Here is a 15,501-nt window from a genome sequence, read left to right on the forward strand (position 1 = left end):
ATGAAAACATAAGCAGTGCTGTTTTTCAGTTTTTACTTAGAAGAGCTTTGAAAGACTCCAATTTGAAGAAAATGTAATAAGCACAGAAAACTGCAAAGGGTTGTGCTTAAAGTATTCAAAATCCTTATATTTACAAAGTCAATATGAGCTTCTTCATAATCAAATCTGTAGTATAGTATAAACCAGAGGATACAAATGAAAATTATAGGAAATGGCTATCAATACTGAGAGCAGGGGACACATCTTTAAGAAAACGGGTTAGGGGAGTCTGGTGCAGCTTACACATCAATGTTGTTGAAGCTCATGCTATTATAATCTATAAGAAGCAGCTGAATGAGACCCTTGGGTCAGTTACTGTAGCTAGCAAACACATGGGATTAATGGGCTGAATAGACTCCTCTTGTATTCAGCCTTTATTTAAATTGCAAAGGAAATATGTTTATGCATTAATACTGTATCTTTCCATTTTTTTGTAATCTAAAGGATAGATGTTTTGTGAATATGAGTATTGTGTATATCAATAGCAAATCTTTACGAAATGCAGAATATTCACATGTATATGAAAGGGCACAGACAAAAACCTCTCTGTAATCATGGCCACTCCAGCCTTTGCTAGGAGTAGCTATTACTTACGAATAACAGTAACGTAGATGGGTAACACTGTTTGATAGGCCAATGGTTTTGGGTAGATGGAGAATTGCTTTGATATCTACAATCCATTAATCAAGCAAATCTTCAAGTGAACTTTGTGAAAGAAGGTTTGACAAAACCGATTAATGTAATCTTTTGATTTACTTCTATCTCTTACAGGCAGAAACATTCGTTTGGGTCAACAGCACTTCGCCACATGCTCAAAGCGTTGCAAAAGCCAAGTATGAGTTTCTCTTTGGGAAAGTAGAGGAGACATGCTCTTCAGACAGTGGTATGGCACTTCTTTTGCTTTTTAAATGTAAATTAGAAATGAATGGAAATATATCAAAATAGTTTTTACAGATTTTTTTAGCATTTGGCATGGATGTTTCCTTTTTATATTGAAGGATTTCGAGAATTTTAGACTTTCAGTTAAATACTTGAAATACAGAACTATTTATCGCATTAGAAAGTCCAAAAAAACAACAACCTGACATTAATCTAAAACACATGTGTCTTTAATGCGTTCATTCTTAAACTTAGAATGTATTTCAGTTTTTTGCACACTTACCAATAGAGGTCTTAATTAATTAAACTTTTGCAGAAATTTTGGATTTGAAATAGAAATGAATAATATAGTTTAAGTGAAAACCGGAAAATAGGAATATTTAAGTCATCTTCAGCATGCGTCCTCATTTTCCTTTAAAAGAAGCCTGTTTTCTTCAATGGGCTGAGTGATTCACTATGATTGTATCATCAATTAACAAGCCAGCTCTAATCATCCAGCAAATGTAGTCTGCATTTGTCTGTGGTTTGACCAGAAGCCAGAATCATGGGATTTGTTGTTTCTGACTGCTCCTGCTTTGTGTCTGAGTATCAGTGATGATTTGCTCTGGGTTAATCTCTAGGTGCTTCTTGGCAGTCATATTGCCTGTGGTAGAATTGGCTCTAATGTTTTAGGACTTAATAATTCTTTCCATGTTGGCAGTCGAGCCATGGATACTGGTCACAATACAGCTGGGTGAGGAGACCTGCCCATTAGGGACAACGATGTTTTCAATTTTCCTGTGTAAAGTATTGTTCATTTTCCCAAGTCACTAAAAACTCTACTGGTCACAAATTTAAAATGCATCTTCTCAATGGATTTCTTGAACTACTGGATACAGTACTCATCAACAGGCTTGATCTTGAAGATCTAGTGGTTCTCAGCCCTACTTCTGGGGCACCACTTTGCCTTCTGGTTTTTGTTCTGGACAAGTCCTTAATCACAGCCTAGTTGATTTTGGTTTTCAGTCGGGGGCATGTATATAAACTTGTTTTCAGGTCTAATTTATATTAATCCTGTACCAATTTTCTAGTCTCACAACTGCCTACATTTAGGAATGTTACTTGAACTGTAACCAATTGGACCTCAGCACAAGAAAAAAAAAGCTGTTTTGTTCATCGTAACTCTCTTATTAAGAGCTGTTTAGTCCAAAATTGGAATAAACATGTTGAGAAAAAGGCTGTATAAAGTTTTGTGTGATGAAGATGTTGGAAACACTTGAAGTAGGATATTTTAAAAACTTAGGACTGAGTAAAAAAACAAAATCTAAGCCCTGAATATATAACCAGATCTATAAAAGTAATCAGTTAGCACTATAGATTTAGAGTTGAACTGTAAAAAAAGCAGCAGAGATTGGTTCTCCTGGACTGGGGTGCTTCCGGTTCAATCTTGATTAGACAGTGAACGTACTGTATGTGGAGTTGTCTACACACTCCTTTGTTTTACCAGTGATTTAGTAAAAATTTAGTAAAAGGTGCACCTGAAGAAGGCTCCACGGCTGAAACGTTGTGTTTTCTTTCTTCTCTTGTCAGCGTGGAATAAACCTATTACTTGTTCCTTTGCAAGCTATGCATGCTGACGCAGCTACCCACCTGAACTACTATATGTGATATGTTGTGCAATTTCACGGCTCTCTTTCATTTTCATTGAAGTAAGGAGTGAATGCTCAGTGGTTTTACAATAGTGTAAATAGATATACTTAATTCCTATGATGTGTAAGATCATGTATAATTTTTCTTGTAAAAAATGTTTTCTCCATTGTCAGGATATCTAGAAGGACAGGAAGGATAAACAGTAGTGTATGTGAGGTGCTCCTTGCTGTTAGGGTTGACCTGATTCACATGTTGTACTTTAATCCAGTAATAGTTCACATCTGGAACTTTCATGCAAATTGAAACAAGACCCAGTGCTTCAAAGCATTTTCTTTTATATCAAGCGATAGCTCAGACGTGTCTCCAAATGAAAAATTTCTTTGTCTTGTACTTAGGATCCCTTTGATTAGATCTGACAATGTAGTACATTGTCCTAAACATTTAGTTTGCACTTCAGCCAAAATCATTTGGCTGTGCCATAGTAACAGAAGCATTGACTAAAAGTATTTTTGATAAGATCTAAAGGAGCAGTTTAATCTCATTCCATGTTTCCTTATCCTTCCCATGTAATTTATGATTTGTTCTCTCCATGTTGTAGATCCATGTACTAGCTACAGTAAAAAGTTGCAAGTGACAAGATTCTGAACATTGGAATGAGAAGAAATTTCCCCAAAAAATTGTTTCAATTCTCCTCACATCTGCATTCACTCCCCTGTCTGGTGCTTATGCTGAGGCTATTCTCTTCTCGAGAAGCAGGATCTAAGGAAGTGATCAATAAAAATAGAACTTTAAGCAGGAACTGGAAATCCCCTTAAAACACTCGTAACTCTACTGTATATACAAGTAAGAATGTAGCAGGAAAATGTGGAATTCATAATCAGACATGCATCAGAAACTATACGGAAGTGCATTAAAAAATGAAGCAGGAGGCACTTCGAGGGGGTTGTGGGAGTCTGGAAAATGCTATCCAGCCACATGGTTGAAGAAATGGCTGGATGAAATCATTACAGTAGATAAATTAGCTACTGCCAAATGGGCTAGATGGGCTAAATAGTTTCGCCTTGTTAATTTATGAAATCGGAGAAACTGGGTAGAAATACTCAGTTTGTTTCTTAAGTTGGTAAAGGAATTGTAAGTGTGTACCCAAGAACGAGAACAGGTGAGCCCTAATAAATAGTATATTTTACTTTATAACACTGCTACACATTAAAATAAAACTAGCTAATAAACTTTATTCGTGCAGAATTTGTTTTTTCATGAAGAAGTACTGGTATGTGTGAATTTGATTGTGGCAAAAAACGTGATTCAGGGGTCTCTGGGATGGTTTATTTTGGTTTGCGGTCAGCTTTTCTGACAAATGCGAATGTGCAATTGTTAGAACTTGAATGTAAGATGAAATCTGTCAGAAACGTCAGTGGCTAAACCAGTAAAAGTACTAAGTTCACTGTGCATGCTGTTCAATTTAAAATCCTGATGCATAGCACAGACTTAAAAAAAATGTTATCATCTGTGATAGAGATTGCCCAGGCAGGGGTACAGACATGGGCAAGTGATGAAGTGAGGATATACTGTATACGGCTTGCTGGGCACCTGTGAGTCTGCATGCTGTTGTTAATGAATCCTGCATTTGTCCTCTGTTTTGTGCTAACAGTACTAGGGCTCACAATGTGCTGAACACCAGATAGTTTAACAGTGTGCATTTCAGAGGAGGGTGCTCACTGTTTTAAACTGACTCTGCTTTGGCATTGGTTATGGTTGTAAAATGAGTTTATCATCAGCTGACGAATAAACAATTAAAAAGTAAATTACAGGGATCTTTTTATTCTAATTATGGAAAACTATTAATTTTTTGTGAATAAAATACAGTACTTCCCAAGGAAGACAGTCTGCCCCCCTGTGTCTGCTACGTTTGCCCAGTGTGCTTTCTCTGGTAGCACTCTTTGATAATACTGATACTGTGAGTTAGGCTCCTCGGTTCGATTTTGGCGGGTGGAGTTTGTGTGGGTTATTTCAGTGCATCCTAGTTTCCTCCTAAAGGCGTACAGTGTCACTTTGTTTTAATGTTCTAATTTGTCCTATTCTTGTCCTATGGCAAATAAAAAAATCTTCAATCTTGAATGTGTACTCACTGTGAGGGTTAGACATTTCTTAACAAAATCTGGACTTCCAGCTCCCCTTTTAATTTCACGTATGTATGCATCTTGGCGCTAGCTTTAAAACCCATACCACACCCAGGGCTGCAGTCACTGACCTGATCTACTACAGATGTGGCTTTTAAAGAAGGCAGCCTAGGCACCCTCTTAGCAACTTCACCGCAGAGTGTATTGGAAATCATGATCCAGTCAGCACAGACACCCTATATTGCATCAGTGCATTATCCTGCTCTGCCCCTCAGCCTGCTTTTAACACTAATCTTCAGAGTGGTGAAATGGAAACAAATCTCATTATCCTCCGGATGATTTCTGAAGTACTCTTGGTAAAATAAAATGTTAATAACATTAAGGTCTTTCTGTAGATCGTCACCTTTGCTGTTTTATCCTCATTGCATTATATATTTACACCCTTCATATCTGTAGAAAAAGACATAAACCAGTTACAAAATTTGCTGTACTCTCCACACTTTTTTACCATAATGTTTCTCAACCCAATCGCTTTTCTTTGCACGTTTAACCACATATTCCTCTTATTTGTGCACTTTTTTCCATAGTCTGCGAGTAAGGATTCATTTTTTAGCATTAGGTTTCATTGTGTTACTCTATGTAGGGTGACATCTGTTTTGATTTCTGTCAATCCCTGAATAAGGCATCATAACTGAGTAAACCACTTTAATTTGTAGCTTCGGAACAACTAAGCGAACATATTTTGAACTCAGAGTTAATCTGTTTGTGTGCATTGAGGTTCCTTAAAAGCAAAACCATATTTAGCAAAGCTAACAGTATTTGTTCTCAGACTGGTAAGAAAAATAAATCCGACTGTGATCCCATCTTGATGGTGACGATTCTTATAATTGTTTAGTTGTAGACTGTCACCTGTATACCATGTGATTTGATGTACTTATTTCTGTTTATTTTAAATTTGACTACTGTATATCTATTCTCTCACTTGAACAATCTTCAAATTGTCCTGCTCCATATTCTGGTTATTCATACAAATGAGGACACTTGGTTGATTCATGTGGTAGTAATTTGTTTAATGTCGACTCCAGACTTTTGTGTAAAATGTTTCTGAAGTCTGCTTAAGCAGTTAGTGGTGGTGGTGGAGGGGAGTCCCCATTACCTGTAAAGCGCTTTGAGTGGAGTGTCCAGAAAAGCGCTATATAAGTGTAAGCAATTATTATTATTATTATTATTATTATTATTATTATTATTATTAAGCATACACTCATTTATTCAGCAAATACAGAGAATCTAACCTATCAGTTGTTTTAAAAACAATGACATTCCAAAGCCAAAAGTTAATAGTAACAATAATATTAATAGCAGTAGAATGTACTTTGCATTAAACCATCCAATGGTCACCTTTAATGTTTTCTTAAGCTTTTCAGATATTCATTTTAAGAATGTTCATCTCCTTTCATTCATGGCTTAGATAAGGGAGAAGACTGAACAGCAGCTGATTGGTTAAATTTTGCAACCTACTCTGGGTAGATTATGTTCTAGTGCTGGGCATTTTAAAAGGATTCTGCAGTTATCGTGTTTCCTGGAAGGAGACATTATACCTAGAGCCTAGACAAGACCAAAATATCTTTTGAGAAATGCTTCTGTTTCCTCATGTACAGCCGGGTATGTTTGTTTCACAGTGCCACTTAACTGTAAAAGGTCTGTTTACAGGACTGCATGGATTCTGGTGTCATTCAGTGCCTCCTAACAAGCTTATGTGTGTTATGTGACGTCAGGCACTTGCAATGTTCAGTCACTCCGATGTGTAGTTGTCATATTAGTTGAGGCATTGTTTTCTTGTGTTAAAGATGTGCCGCATAGATAGAAGTTGATCTTTACTTCCCCTGTCCTTTGGACTGTTTTTTATTGACCCCTAGAATGTTGCTTAAGTGTTCGGGTGTCAGAATCCTGAGAGTTTCTAATCGGATTTAAGGTTAAAGTGGTACAGTACATCTTATAGGAAGCACATCGCTTAGAAAAGATACTTTGTTGTCTGCAACTGTGGAAATTTGTTTTGTTAAGTTAATAAATTCATACATTATATCAGTAGTATATTTTTGTTAAAAAGTGTGTTTAACACGGCAGATAGCTATTATTATAATCAAATACTGCCATCTAGTGAAATGTAATGAAATAGGTCTTGTGTAATGGAAAAATGGTGTGATTGTTGGTTTCTTTTTCATTTATAATACTATTAAAGTTTGTGTTTCTGGGTGGCCTGGTTGTGCTGTGGTTAGCATGGCTGCTTCACAGGGCTGGGACTGTGGGTTCAGTTCTGACCTGGGGAGTGGGTAGGTTAATTAACTGGCTTCTGGGAAAATTAGCCCCGGTGCGAGTGTGTACGCGGCTGGCGTATGCTGCTTTATGCCTGTGTCTTGCCAGGATAGGCTCTGGCTCTCCTGTGACCCCGTATTGGATAAAATGGTTAGAAAATGGATGGAAGGATAATGCTTCTTTTCCGTTTACTCAAAACTGTGTTTGTAACTTGACACCTGTATCTTTGGTGTTTGTAAACTGTTGGCTCTATTTTAATTAAATATTTGCATATCCTTGTCCCAAAGTTGTTTTGTTGAAAAATATTAATAGCCTAACGTCATCTCTACTGTATGTAACACCTAGTTCATGAGTCTAATCTTCTGAACTGACCTGTTCCCTCCTGAAATTCTGCTGAGTCTGTGACCTGTCAATAGAAATAACAACTCCCAGTCAGATATTATGTCCTATTTGCCCCCTGTGAACCTAACCTCTGACTAATGCTGATCTGCTGACCTGTGTTTCATGGACTGTCAGGTCACTAAGACGTATCTGAGACCCAAAAAACTTGAATGCCGGTCAATTTAAACTGTTTCTAGACTGTGAGGTGTGGAGTGTCGGCTACATTTCCCACGAGTTCTGTCTGAAGGTAATATACTGTAGCTGGCTTGATTGAATAAAGTTTTTTAAAAATACTTTGTGCTATTTTTACTGATTAATAAGATTAATAATGATTAATATGAGTGTAATGATGTTTTGTTGGTCTCGGAAACAAATCTAGAATTAAATATAGCTGTGTTTGGTTACTATGTTTTCTACATTTTACACTACAGTGATTGTGTTGTAGGTTTAAGTCGACCTAAGAGGGGAAAAAAAAACTCTGGTTGTAATGAGTACTTACCAGTCATTACAAAAAAGGTGTGGTACTTCAAGTATCACACCAGACCTGTTTCACAGGACTTCAGATTTTTGTATACCTCTTTCTTCACACGGAATGTTGAGTGTAAATTGTGAAGCTGGGCTGCTTCTTTGTGTACTGTAGGTACTTGGTTTGTGCTCAATAGAAATAACAACTCCCAGTCAGATATTATGTCCTATTTCACCTGAACTTAATTCTTGTTGTACAGGTTTAAAAAATTCAGATGTTCTTTTAATAAAATTAACCATGTAAATATATACCATGCATACAACATATATTTTCCATCAGGTTATACAGTAATAGGAGTTACAGTATTGTTATTCTGTGTGAATACGTAGACATCTGAGGAAGACATCAGCTAATTTCACTTTCATTATTAAAAAAAAACCTTGCCTAAAAACCACCACTTAATATGCTGCTTTAATGTTGCCCAACAACCACAGTGACTTGCTTTTTACATCTGTTTCATAAAACTAATACTGTTTAGTGCAGTGTAGTTCACACGTGCACAAAGGCAACCTGGAATGAGCTTACTTGATATATTCTGATTTTTTTAGCCATTGCTGGTATTTGTTGCATTTATTAGAACTGTTGTTTGATTAAAATTTTTGATTGTTTTGAGAACATTAGTTGATTAATAGATCAATAAATCGTTTTTTTTGTGTGATAGTGGTCTAAAAGAGGCCATCTTACATTTTCATAAACACCAGGAATTAGTGAACGTATTTGATCCTTACTGATCCTTACACTTTCAAAATGATTGCACAGACACTCCATAATAATTATAGTAAAATAAGCAATTATAATTTGTGGCTCTGAAGTTGGAGGTCTTCTGGGCTTGTTCTTTAACCACTTTTGTAAGCAAAGCAGTTGGTTTTAGAGAAGAGTGCAGCATGTTCACCACATTACCTGATGTGCTAAAAAAAGTTCACACACTCAGACGTTGTTGGAATACAGCAAGTCATGGTCGCACTTGTAAACCATGTCGTTTCACCACTCAAGTAGATTAGCAAAATCAATGTCCAGTTCAGACAGTGATCTGTATACTAACTCTGATGCAACTGTCAATTGTAGTTCAGTTTAGCTACTTTTGGTGGAATTTTGTGCACTTTAGTTTGAAATGTGAAGCTTTTTTGTGCAACCTGAAGCAATCTTTGCAGCTCTCATTCCCAAATTATGTCAGAATACCAGTATTCGCTCCCATACATCTAAATGTTTTTTCACAGGAATGATCAGAAGCATTTTGAATTGAGACTTGAAAGTAGTGGAAATGTCATATTTGTGGCCAGTTTGCTCACTTTTCCAGTGAAGTCATCGAACAGTGTGCTTTTGGCTTGTGTTGCAACAAAAGCTGGATCTTTGTCTGAAAACCTCAGCGGTGCTTTCAAATTGAGAGTTCTGTTACCTCTAAGGAGGGTTTATATATCCCTTAATTATGTCTGTTGCTCCCATTCAGCTTGAGTCTCTTTTCTGTTGTTGCTGGTGACTTGCTTTTTAGTAGCCTTAATTGTGCTTTTCCAATGTGAGGGAACAATCTGTTCAAGTTTCTTATTCTCCTAACTCTGTGTTTTGCAGAGATCTAATATTTTGGGTCGTGTTTGAGATGACATGCAGTTTTACAGCAATGTGTAAGGAATTGTCTGAAAGTAGTTTGCAAAGCTTTCTTGAATGCTAGATGCATGTTGCATGACTGTGTGCTCTTTCTTTTTTTGAAGCACCCCAGATTTCTCAGTGAAGCTGTCCAGTGTAGTTTGTTTCTTAGCCAATACAGTACATGGAGCTGAACATGCTGCTAATTTTACTTTGCTTTGGCAAAGCACAGTACTTATAACTCATCAGTGGTGCTGGAAACTAAATGCACTGACCTTGTATGAAACTACAGCTGAGATTGCTGTTCATTGACTTGTAACTGTAATCTGTAATATTTTACATAATCTGTTTTATGTAACCAGGACATCATTTCTCAAATGTTCAAAACAATCCCTGCTCAAATCCTTAGTTTATTAATCAGATCCATTAATCTCTTACTTGGAAGAGCCCCAAAATTTACATATAACACTCAGAAACAAAAGGAGGTTGTGTATTTTATTAACCAAATGCTAAGGCCAGTATTACAAAACAGTATTTTGTGTATTCATCTTTTTCTTTGTATTTGGAATTCCCTTTTAAAAAAAACCCAGTTGCTGTAAGTATTCATTTTATTGATCAATGATAATTATATTCCACTTTTACCTTATGAACCAAATTCCAACAGGCTTAAGGAATAATATTTTCAGAAGATAATGAGTTTTATTATTGTCTTAATTAATGTCTTAACCTTATTATCACATAACATCGAGCATATATTTAGGTCACATTCATTATGCATTTAAATAAACAAGGTAATAATGTGTTACATTCAATCAATACAGTGCCTTGCGAAAGTATTCGGCCCCCTTGAACTTTTCAACCTTTTGCCACATTTCAGGCTTCAAACATAAAGATATAAATTTTTTATTTTATGTGAAGAATCACCAACAAGTGGGACACAATTGTGAAGTGGAACGAAATCTATTGGATTTTTGAAACTTTTTTAACTAATAAAAAAATGAAAAGTGGGGCGTGCAAAATTATTCGGCCCCTTTACTTTCAGTGCAGCAAACTCACTCCAGAAGTTCAGCGAGGATCTCTGAATGATCCAATGTTGTCCTAAATGACTGATGGTGATAAATAGAATCCACCTGTGTGTAATCAAGTCTCTGTATAAATGCACCTGCTCTGTGATAGTCTCAAGGTTCTGTTGAAAGCGCAGAGAGCATCATGAAGACCAAGGAACACACCAGGCAGGTCCGTAATACTGTTGTGGAGAAGTTTAAAGCCGGATTTGGATACAAAAAGATTTCCCAAGCTTCAAACATCCCAAGGAGCACTGTGCAAGCGATCATCTTGAAATGGAAGGAGTATCAGACCACTGCAAATCTACCAAGACCTGGCCGTCCCTCTAAACTTTCAGCTCAGACAAGGAGAAGACTGATCAGAGATGCAGCCAAGAGGCCCATGATCACTCTGGATGAACTGCAGAGAACTACAGCTGAGGTGGGAGAGTCTGTCCATAGGACAACAATCAGTCTTACACTGCACAAATCTGGCCTTTATGGAAGAGTGGCAAGAAGAAAGCCATTTCTCAAAGATATCCATAAAAAGTCTCGTCTAAAGTTTGCCACAAGCCACCTGGGAGACACCCCAAACATGTGGAAGAAGGTGCTCTGGTCAGATGAAACCAAAATCGAACTTTTTGGCCACAATGCAAAACGATATGTTTGGCGTAAAAGCAACACAGCTCATCACCCTCAACACACCATCCCCACTGTCAAACATGGTGGTGACAGCATCATGGTTTGGGCCTGCTTTTCTTCAGCAGGGACAGGGAAGATGGTTAAAATTGAGGGGAAGATGGATGCAGCCAAATACAGGACCATTCTGGATGAAAACCTGTTGGAGTCTGCAAAAGACCTGAAACTGGGACGGAGATTTATCTTCCAACAAGACAATGATCCCAAACATACAGCAAAATCTACAAAGGAATGGTTCACAAATAAACGTATCCAGGTGTTTGAATGGCCAAGTCAAAGTCCAGACCTGAATCCAATCGAGAATCTGTGGAAAGAGCTGAAAACTGCTGTTCACAAACGCTCTCCATCCAACCTCACTGAGCTCGAGCTGTTTTGCAAGGAAGAATGGGCAAGAATTTCAGTCTCTCGATGTGCAAAACTGATAGAGACATACCCCAAGCGACTTGCAGCTGTAATCGCAGCAAAAGGTGGCTCTACAAAGTATTAACGCAAGGGGGCCGAATAATTTTGCACGCCCCACTTTTCATTTTTTTTATTAGTTAAAAAAGTTTCAAAAATCCAATAGATTTCGTTCCACTTCACAATTGTGTCCCACTTGTTGGTGATTCTTCACATAAAATAAAAAATGTATATCTTTGTTTGAAGCCTGAAATGTGGCAAAAGGTTGAAAAGTTCAAGGGGGCCGAATACTTTCGCAAGGCACTGTAATTGCTGACAGTTGTCTAATAAACAAGTAAAGGTTTATTCCATGCTGAAAACAGAAAGTAAATGAATCACACACCCAAAGAAGGCTCCACAGCTGAAACATTGTTTCTTTTCTTCTCTTTTCAGCATGGAATAAACCTTTACTTGTTCCTTTGTAGCCTACGCATGCTGACACAGATACCTATTTGAACTATGTTGTCTAATAAACTAATTGTATTATTTTTGTTTTTTGTCTTTCAGTTTCAACAGGTACTTACCACCTTCCGCCAGCGGAGGACAGCGATGCTGGGTTTGCCACCTCTGTACAGTATGGCCCCATTCAAGGCAGTGGAGGGGAGTCTTCTCAGCAATCGGTGGCTCTGGAGCATGATACACAAACGTCCCAATCACTAACTGCCATCCTGGGAAATGAGTGTCGAGATGGCAGTTTGAATTTGAACACAAACTCAGAAGAAACATGCAGACCTGCCAAAGTAATCTCAGCCATGATCCACTTAAATGGATCTAGTGCAGATCGACTGAGCGTGGCCCATCAGGGTCAAGAGCTGCCGCCGGAGGTCGAACAGGGTAAAGAAATGGAAACATCCAGATTAGAAAACCCTGGAGAAGGGCTTTCAGCCACCAGTCTGATTGCTGGACCCCAAAGTGAGGTACTGACAAAGGATACAGTTTCTGTGGACTCGGCAGCAGTGGAAGCACATTCTACAAGTGCCGAAGTAAGAGGAGACAACAAGAATGCTCTTACCAGCCAAGGAAAACTGTTAGACATGCTACCTCCAGCTGAATTAATATTTGGATGCGAGGCTCCGGTACCCACAGGAGCACAGCCCGACGAAGGAGCTGTGAGAGGAGCAGAGACTGAGAGAGGGGCGGCTGCCACTGAGGACGCAGTGGGGCTCCTGGAGCCTTTGGACGAGTCCAGCAAAATACTTGCCGAGATCCCCGAGATTTTAGCTGCCTTTCTGGATGGGGCGCAGGCCAAGGAAAAGCCGCCTAAGAAAATACGGTTTATGGAACACAAGGCAGAAACTCCGGAGGGCCCAGAAAAAGTCGGAGTGGCCTTAAGTGGGACTTTGGAAGTCAAGGGAAGGAGAGAGAGGGGTCAGGGAGGGGAGCGGCCGTCCTGTGTTGTGAAGGCGAACGGCTCAGCGGAGGCTTATCGGAAAACCTACGGCTCAGAGGAAGGGTCCCCTGTTCCTGTGCTGGGCACGGTGGAGGATGAGGTGTTTGGGATTGTTCCTGAAGTGTGTATAGAGAGGCCTGAGAGCGAGATGGCATCTGTGATAGGCCCAGCAAGGTAAAAACTTTCCCTCGTTTTAAATTTGTCTCAGTTTCTTATGAAAATGCAAACTAGTTTGGTAAAGTAACGTTTTCCAAGCTGTGGGGGCTATGGTGGTAAAGTGTGCAAGGACTGTGGAGAAGAAGATCTTCTGCTCAGGGGATTAAATTGTAGTGAGAAAAAAACCTTTGTCTGAAGACCTTCATACCCTCAAACCTTAGTATTGTTCTGTGACCTAATATACTGTACTGTATGCCAGTCAAAAAGATGAGAAAGAGAAGGTATGGCTGTGCTTTGTGTGTACACTAGCTGGAACATCTGTTTTTCAGTATCTTATGTATCTGTTGTGATACATTGGCAGGATTTATAAATTAACCAGCTAATTTCTAAATTCTCCTGCTAATCAGTCAGATTGTAAATAAACTGCTTAATGTGTAAAATTGGCCAACTGGTGAGACAATGTACAGTATAACTTAATACAAAATGCCTAATCTGTAAAGCAGTCTGTAAACAAACAGCAGGTGGTCCTTAAAGTTGAAAAGACCAATTAGTATACACTATTCGTGCCCATTGACTCATTTACTTACCATACTTTAAGTCTTTTTACATTTCCCTGTATTGCCAAATTAACAAAATATTTATCAGGTGGTTTTATCCAAGCTGCTACTGGATAAAGAAATAAACCACAATATGTTGGTGATTTCTCAGAATTGTTTTTTGTATATTTTATGTACATTTTCTGTTTTTGTGCCATTAGGGTCCTTAGATTAAAAATATAAAAACCTTTCCCATATAGTTTTAATTATTTTCCATAGATTATTCTCCTTTTTACACAAATATGCAAAGGTGGCTAGAAGTTCAATATTCATTTAATTTTTGAAAGTGACAGCTTAGAGGAAGCTGAGAAAGAAATTGTAATGTGAATCTCGTACTTGTGATGGCTGTTACGTCCTTTAATTTACTTTATTGTGCACCATAATTTCTGTAGGTCTCCAGAATATTCCTTATGTGCCAAGAGACAAAGCTATTGCACTCACATATTTTAATCACTTTTAATGTGATTGGCAATTGTTTTTTTCCCACTGCCTTGATAAATTCAATGTAATTCACTGCACTACAATCAAGGTTAACCTACAGAGGTACAAACATTAACCTACAGTTTGTATTGCAAATCTCTGTTTTGTATTTGGGGGAAACAATCACTTAAATATTGAACTTCTGAACCTCGGTTAGTAATCATGCAGATTCTGGGCAACATGTAGGTGTAATACATTTCTAAAACATCTAAAAGCTGGTTTAAACACCCAGCAAATCACAGTTCCTATCACTTCTGTTCTCTTTGTGTAGTCCAAGAAAAAGGTTTGAAGACGCGTATAAATAAAAGATTTGCTCTTAAAGAGGAGGGAACTGAAAGTACCATAAAAGTTGAACTTTTTATTACAAAGGATGTATCAAGCTCATGGTACTCCAAAATACCCCACAAGATAACTCTAGTCTAGAATAGTTTGTGTGTTCTTTCTGTTTTTTAGTGGGTTTCTTTTGGCTGCTCTGGTTTCTTCCCATTGTCCAAAGAAATAGTGGATCTAAAACCAACCAACAAAACCGAAAGAAAAACAAATAGATAATTATTAGGAAAAATAATTGAAATGACAAAACCTACAACATCCTGGTTGCATAAGTGTGCACCTCCCCCCCCCCCCCCCCCCCCCAACTAATACTTTGTGGAAGCACCTTTTGCATTTATTAGAGGCCAGCAGGTTTTGTGCCAAAATATCTTGATATTTGGAGCTAGTCATTATCCTATCTATCTTGACTAGAGCCCCTGTCCCAGCTGAAGAGAAGCAGCCCCAAAGCATGATGCTGCCACCACCATGCTTCATATTAGGTATGGTGTTCTTTGGATGATGAGCTGTGTTGTCGTTGCGCCAAACATATCTTTTAGAATTAAAACCAAAAAGTTCAACCTTTGTCTCATCAGACCATAAGACATTTTTCCACATGGTTTGGGGTGATTGAATGTTTTTTTTGTGCTAAATTTAGATGGGCTGGGATGTTTTTTTTTGTGAGAAATGGCTTCCATCTTGCCACCCTACCCCATAGCCCCATGTGCAAAATACGGGAGATTGTTGTCACATGCAAGGAGTGACTAGTACCTGCCATTTCCAGGTACGCACGGCGCCATATTCCATATTCATATGCGCCTTTTTACATGGTAAAGAACCAAGCTTGTGACGACATCTTTTAATCCAGTAGAAATATTGCTCTCGACTTATAGACCGTTTTGCCCAAAAATACTACTCTCTTGTT

General features: G+C 38.1%; 1 protein-coding gene across 2 annotated transcripts in view; it reads left to right on the forward strand.

The window, feature by feature from the left end:
- The window catches only part of psd3l (pleckstrin and Sec7 domain containing 3, like), a 241,572-nt gene that overhangs the window by 41,774 nt on the left and 184,297 nt on the right, over positions 1 to 15,501 (forward strand). For both annotated transcript variants that reach the window (XM_088629209.1, XM_088629210.1), the window contains 2 exons: positions 811 to 922; positions 12,156 to 13,212. In XM_088629209.1, coding sequence (XP_088485335.1) covers positions 811 to 922; positions 12,156 to 13,212 — 1,169 coding nt within the window. The remainder of the gene's footprint in view (positions 1 to 810; positions 923 to 12,155; positions 13,213 to 15,501) is intronic.

Source organism: Lepisosteus platostomus, chromosome 4 (assembly GCF_059453375.1).
Source record: "Lepisosteus platostomus isolate fLepPlt1 chromosome 4, fLepPlt1.hap1, whole genome shotgun sequence".
Taxonomy (NCBI): Eukaryota; Metazoa; Chordata; class Actinopteri; order Semionotiformes; family Lepisosteidae; genus Lepisosteus; species Lepisosteus platostomus.